This window comes from Penaeus chinensis, chromosome 33 (assembly GCF_019202785.1).
Source record: "Penaeus chinensis breed Huanghai No. 1 chromosome 33, ASM1920278v2, whole genome shotgun sequence".
Lineage (NCBI taxonomy): Eukaryota > Metazoa > Arthropoda > Malacostraca > Decapoda > Penaeidae > Penaeus > Penaeus chinensis.
In genome coordinates, this window is record NC_061851.1 from 4,272,736 (window position 1) to 4,280,235 (window position 7,500).

Sequence of the window (7,500 nt, forward strand, 5' to 3'; positions counted from 1 at the left end):
GATGTACGTGTGTTTTTTTTTGGGCGGGGGGGGGGGGGGGGGGTAGGAGAGAAGTTAAGGGTCTTATATGATCATACTTTTTGCCGTGTGTAATACTTGTGTCTTGTCACATCCCTGGAGGGTTTCACGGTTTTGTTAAAACACCAGATTGTTAGTTTACGGATTGAATGTACTAAGAGTTTCAGCAACACATGTATAAATAGGTCATCCAAGTAAACCTTTACTAAATAAATCACTCTTCAGATTTCGAAGATTTGAGGGAAATTGTCACAACAGTAGAAACTCGACTCCGGCCAATTCCTGAGATCAGAATGCACATCTCCCGTTTCATGGACGGCGCCGACATGGACGAGGTCTACCCCAGGCTATATCTCGGTGACTGGTACGTATAGGCGGTTTTCCTCTAGCTTATATAAATGCTTCACTTTATGAATTACGTTTAAGGAAAATTCTCATCAACTTGCACCTCATAGAAGAGTTGATAAACATTTTATTTTATTACAGAGTGGTTTCTAGTAACTTAAAGTTTGTTCTTTAAAATGAATTGAAATTATTATTATTATTATTATTATTATTATTATTATTATTATTATTGTTGTTATTATTTTTGTTTACCTTTTTTCCAGTGACGCTGCCATGAATGAACAGTATCTTCTTCGCCACGGCATCACATACATATTAAACGCAGCTGGAAATACGTGTGGACCTGCTCCCGTAAAGACAGGGCCAGACTACTACAAAGTAAGGGTGGGGGGGGATCCGCAATATATTATGTGAATGGATTTTCATTATCTAACAGAACAGAAGTAAATCTTATACTGGTAAATGAAGAGGACACACTCAGTTTATCTAATTTATCCAGTTATCAACTAATTCAGAAATATTTTGTTTTCAGGATCCTTCCATAGTATATTTAGGCCTTAATCTTATTGATCTTCCATTCATAAACATTTCCGTCCATTTCGAAACTGGTGCCAACTTTATAGAGGATGCTTTAAGTTCTGGAGGTAAGTTTCTCTCTCTCTCTCTCTCTCTCTCTCTCTCTCTCTCTCTCTCTCTCTCTCTCTCTCTCTCTTTCTCTTTCTCTTTCTCTTTCTCTCTCTCTTTCTCTTTCTCTTTCTCTTTCTCTTTCTCTTTCTCTTTCTCTCTCTCTCTCTCTCTCTCTCTCTCTCTCTCTCTCTCTCTCTCTTTCTCTTTCTCTTTCTCTTTCTCTTTCTCTCTCTCTCTCTCTCTCTCTCTCTCTTTCATTTTTTTATCTTTATATGTTATTGTTGTACTTTCTGAGTCTCAATCAGCAGAGTACAGCCGCCAGAATATAAAATAAACCGTTCATTAGTAAAAATGAAATAAATCATTCAGTAATAAAAAAAAAAAAACCGTTCATTAATGAAAATAAAATAAACCTTTCAGTAGTGAAACTAAATCAACCGTTCAGTAATGAAAATAAAATGGACGTTCATTAATGAAAATGAAATAAACCTTTCATTAATGATAATAGATAACCCGTTGAGTAATGAAAATAAAAAAGACATTCATTAATGAAAAAAAATAACCTTTCAGTAATGAAAATAAACCCTCTGATTCGTTTCGAGTTGTGTGGAAATGCATCACGAGAAATCACCAAAGATTCAAATCTAGTAGACGTTGTCAGTAACTTGCTACTGCTGATTAACGATTAGCTATGTGTTATTAAACAAGAAATTAATTTTGATGGGATATTAATCAGCGAAGTGCCATGATGTAATTTTAAGGTATATGATGTACAACTCTGATTAAATTATTGATGGGCGTCGGTGTTTTTGATTAATGGCCGTTTTTGTTTTTCGTAAATGGTCATTGGTGTTTTTGATTAATGGCCGTTGGTGTTTTTGATTAATGGCTGTTGGTGTTCTTCGTAAATGGTCATTGGTGTTTTTGATTAATGGTCGTTGGTGTTTTTCGTTAATGGCCGTTGTTTTTTCATTCCCGTTTTTCTCTAACCGAATCCAGGCAAAGTGTTAGTGCACTGTCGCCAGGGAAGGTCGCGCTCGGCCTCCATCGTGGCGGCGTTTCTGATGATCAAGCGCGACATGGCGGCGGCGGCGGCGCTGACGCTGCTCAGAGAGTGTAAGATCTTTGGGTATTTTGTAATGTCAGTCTGCAAGAAAATACATATATGTATATATATATATATATATATATATATATATTTGAGTGTGTGTATGTGTGTGGGTGTATGTATGTGTGTTCGCGCGTATCTATACTATATATGTATATATGTACAGGTATATATCATATAAATATATATACATATATATACACATGCATATATATATATATTATATATATGCATAGGTATTACATATATATATATATATTGTGTGTGTGTGTGTTTACACCCCCCCTCCCCCCACACACACACACATGTATACATACATATACGTATGCATACACACAATTATAGGTAGATAGATGTTTGTGTGTGTGTGTGTGCACGTGTTTATATATTTATTCATATATTTTATTTATATCATGCGTTGCTTCTGTAACCACTTTATAAATGTAATACGCTAGTACAATTACTGTCCATGTTTTCTTACGCAAAGTTCATTTCAAATGAACGCATTTAAACATACGTTTCAAATCATCTTGCAGGCTGTGTAAACCTAACCCACACCCCCTTGATTTTTTTCCCCAGGTCGGGAGATCAGACCAAACAACGGCTTCCTTCAGCAGCTGGCAGACCTTGACCTCAGCCTCTTCCGAATGAGGTTGGAGAAGCTGCGCGAGATGGATTCGTCGTCGGAGTCGGAAGACGAAGACGAAGACGAGGACGTGAGCTTGGAAACGGAGACAGGCTCGGAGGTGGAGATCGAGAGCAGTACTGATGAGGACAATTAGGAGGAGGAATAAAGCAGGAATTGAAGAGGAGGGAAGGAACAGTTGCTTCAGGAAGTGTCCATACCCCTAGCGATATTTCATGTCAAAAAGTGGCAGCATGTAATTAGTAACGTAATTATCAGTAAACATTCATTCTTACCACCGGGCGTTCGTGGTAGGTTTGTATGCCAGACGTCGTAATGGGAGGCAATATCCTGTATATGAATAGTGAAACGATTAAAACCTCCTTCGGCGATAAACAGGGTATAGAGGAACTTCCTGAAGCAGTTGCACACCTATATACACACATGCGTTCGTCGCATACACAGCAATCACACACACATACAAAAAAAAAAAAAAAAAAAAAAAAAAAAAAAAAAAAATGGTAAAACATAATCAGTAACGAAGGGAAAGGATCACATTGTATTTAATGTATATTTTAGGGATCGTGTTCATGATTAGTTACGGGTAAAAATGTAATTGGTAATTTATCCAGATTTTTTTTTTTTTTTTTATCATTCATAGATTTTCATGTATTCGATTTTTGTATCTGTATTTAGATACAAGCGAGTGCTTTTCAGAGTGAAAGCGCATATAAATCAGCATTTAATACTCTACTAATATTACTGTGTCTCTAACTACCCCCTTTTCTGTATTTCGTTGCTTTAATTTATATAATGAATACAAAAAAACAAAAACAAAAAAACATCTCGTTTTAGAGAAGTACTGAAAGATACAGCTTTGCGCTGCTGTGATATGGGAAAAAAAGACATTATCTATATTACTAGCAGAACAGGAGACATACTGGAAATGAATAGGTATAGTTTAATGAAATCACCCGTTGGAGAATTATGTAAGGGAACTCATTTGTATTTTTAGAATTGAAAGAACTCTTTGGGGAAAAAAAAAAAACGATATGATAGATAGATATATCGTGAGGAGGAAGGTAGTTAGTCTATGTTGCTTTATTAGGGACAGTGATAGATGTCTTGTAATTCAAAATATTTTGAGATTTTACCGAGATATTAAGAGATGGTTTAAGAAGCTGAGTTTGGACGTAAACAGCGTGGATATAGTCATGCCAGTGTAATCCTTTTGTGTGAGGGAAGCAAGAGCTGAATCGTAAAAGCTCCCTGATTTGATTCACTGCCGACATAACCGTCACTCAACACAGAACAGTTATCCTGCGCAGGGATTACTCTATATCCGGCATACTTACTGTCGGAAAAGTTCTCACAAGGCTTCCGAAGATGTCCCCTTATTAATGCACCATAATACTCGACCGTTTCACCTTCACCTTTTGAAATGCTTCACAGAGTTGTACTTGTTTCCTCCCTAGTGATTAGTGTGGCAATACAGGGATATTATGTACAGCTCAGCCCCTTTGGATTACCCGTGACACGGATTAGTGGATTTAACTCTTCAGTGGAAACGAAAATCTCTATCACACTTTTAACTCACCTGTTGCTCGGTAGTTTTTCGTTCAGTTATTAAAAGAGAGAATCGAATAAGTTCAAACGTCGTTTTATCAGTACTACAATAAAAAATGATATAAGCTACGGCGAATAGATCAGATTAAAGGAAGTAAAAGCTCATGCTTGACACAGATTATATCCGATTTGAGTAATGGATTTAGTCGAAGGTAAGTAGATTCTTTTCATCCGCAGTCCCTTTGCTTGAATTAAAATGTACATTTTTTGCAATAACAGATTGATTCATCCTTCTCATATGAAAATGTTGCAGTGTAAAGGGATGTAATGCATGAAAGACGAGTATCAGAAAAAAAAAAAAAAATCTCGGTTTCACGACTTCAGGTCTGACGTCTCCTAAAAAAATAGGATTATGTAAATCTGGTTCTTAGATCGACATCCATTTTTATTTCTGCATTAATGGCATTTTCGAAGAGAACCTCGATTTCTGATTCCTTAATTCATTTCTGTATTTGTATCTCTAATTAGACCGTTGTCGTAACTTGTGAGTACCAGTATGATAGTTACATGAATGAGACACTGCAATGTAAACTGGATGTATCCGTTAAAATTCTAGCAGAGATTGTACCCTGAAACCACTGCTATTGCATTACAAGATTTTTATAACTCGTTAATTTCCATCAGTGAAGCATATATAAAACGACCCACAGTGACTCCCCTTCCTCGGAAAGAGAAATATATATCTATCAAGTCTGTTCCATGACGTAAACACACTAGAACTAATGTTGGAAAGGAATATTCAGTTACATTTCATAGAAGTGAAATTAATGATATATTAATGTAATACTGCTGTAGCTAAAACATTTACGCGGGGTTGGTGTTACTAAGGCAATTAGGTTTTATGATAATTATGTTTTGCTCAAGAGTCCTTGGGAAGTTTATGGTTGTGGAACAATTTAATCCTTACTGGAGAATTAATTAGACGAATTAATTAGCTTTCTTAATTGTATTCTGAGTGTTACATGGCATTTTGTGACGCAGAAGCAGCAAACTCTTACATGAAAATATTAATAGACGTAGTGTGATTTCATAGACGGACATGTAGTATAAAAAGGAATCTGTGAAGTGAATTTGTTCTGTATTTTGAGTGTATCATTTAGTTTTCTCCTTTTTTAGGTTAGGTTTTAGTGACAAGAATGAGATCATCAAATGATCAATTTATGAACTGACTCACTGCATTGATAAAAAAAAACAAAAAAAAACATACCAATATATGCTGTACATGTGTACGTAATACACACACACACATACACACACACAAACACAAGCACACACACACACACACACACACACACACACACACACACACACACACACACACACACACACACACACACACACACACACACACACATACACACACACACACACACACACATGTATATGTCTATATGTATATATATAATGTATCTATCTATCTATCTATCTATATCTCTCTCTCTATATATATATATACTTACACACACACACACACACACACACACACACACACACACACACACACATATATATATATATATATATATATATATATATATATATATATATTTGTGTGTGTGTGTGTGATACAGCCTTTGCTTGTCCCTGGTGTTCACAACAAGAAATGACCTACCAAACATTTTGCCTCACTGTCATTGCATAGTCTAAACAGATTGAAGCGTTTTATCGCAAGCCGAATAAACACAAGGCCTAGAGTGAAAAAGGATTGTGCAGCATTTTTCTTCCTGTTTCAATAAATGGGTAGTTTATTGCAAGTTACAGAGAGAAGGAAATGAAAAGCGTTGTTCGGAAACAGTTTACGATTATCATAGAAGCGGTAGGAATGCTCATTATTTGTTTCATATCGAGACGAAGATGCCTTTAGTAGTTAGTTGAGGATAACAATTGTAAATTGGCAGTTTGTTGATGATGATGTAAACTGCAGCGATGGTGTATTGTATTCAGCTACTCCTGCAGCTAACTTCCCAAGTGCATCTTCACTTTGGAAGAAAAAGAAAAAAATGAATTGAGACGTAGTAGATGTAGGTATTCATATTATCACTGCTTATTTTTAACTTATTTTTATTTTTTGTCTTCATTTTGCTATATTTTTGATTATTGTTACACTTTTTGTTTGTTTGTTTGTTTGTTTGCTGACTCCATCCTTCATCAACCTAGACTTTACAGTTTCTCATGTTTAGTTGCAAAGACAATCGTTTTGATCGACGGTCTTTTACCCTGATGATGATACAATGTAGGTTTTTTGTGGAGATATTTAAGGTATAGTTTTAAGGCAGATGATTGTATACCTAGACACGTGCTTAACCATGTGTTCTAGTATTTATGTTTTATACTTTAATTGTTCTCATGTTCTCTTATCAACATGATCATTGTAAACGTTATGCAAATTATAAATAAATTGATACTAACTTGCGTGCATGGGATTCGTGTCGTACTAATTCGATGGAATGGTGAACAAATCTGGCATTTCTTAGTGCTTATGAGAGAACAAAGGGGAACTCACAGAAAATATATTTACGTATTATCCGTGATGAGCACAGCATTTCTTTGCAAATTCGTTACTCTTTCTTCTCTGTGAATTAAATAAACTTTTCTACTGTCTCTGATTCTTTTCTTCTGCTGTGCACAATTTCTTGCTGTTGTTTTCATGTAAAAGTGTAATAAACTTGAACAGTTCCATGTGTGTTTTTAATTTATCTACTTGCATGTTTAATGTCCCATAAACACACCTTTTTATAATTTATTTTGTATTATCTGTGCGTGTATGTTTTTTTTTTTTTTTTTTTTTTTTTCTAGAAGCAACAACAAAGCACACTCACATATCAGTTTCCACATTATCATCCTGAATCCATTATGAATAATTCAGACTTAACTAGTAGGTACACACAACAGCACAATTAGACACGAATTATTTCCAGGAGAAATTTCTTCACACACGCACATTTTAGAAGGATATATTTAACATTCAACGGAAAGACAATTGACTTCTGAACCGTATTTTTTTCTTTTAAACTCTATGTAATTACCTTCTTGTTCCTATACATCGTGTAAGTTTATGTTTTAAGACTCGTACCCAATTATTATTTCAGCTAAGAAGGCGAAAGTCGTCCTGTATTTCATATAACTTCAACGTTCACTGAGATCACAGTGA

At 35.3% G+C, this 7,500-nt stretch overlaps 1 protein-coding gene across 2 annotated transcripts in view; it reads left to right on the forward strand.

The window, feature by feature from the left end:
* LOC125042945 (dual specificity protein phosphatase 3-like) overlaps positions 1 to 5,431 on the forward strand; it is a 26,304-nt gene extending 20,873 nt beyond the window's left edge. For both annotated transcript variants that reach the window (XM_047638768.1, XM_047638770.1), the window contains 5 exons: positions 244 to 382; positions 627 to 741; positions 896 to 1,007; positions 1,990 to 2,106; positions 2,678 to 5,431. In XM_047638768.1, coding sequence (XP_047494724.1) covers positions 244 to 382; positions 627 to 741; positions 896 to 1,007; positions 1,990 to 2,106; positions 2,678 to 2,880 — 686 coding nt within the window. In that variant the 3' untranslated portion in view covers positions 2,881 to 5,431. The remainder of the gene's footprint in view (positions 1 to 243; positions 383 to 626; positions 742 to 895; positions 1,008 to 1,989; positions 2,107 to 2,677) is intronic.
* Positions 5,432 to 7,500: the final 2,069 nt, after the last annotated feature.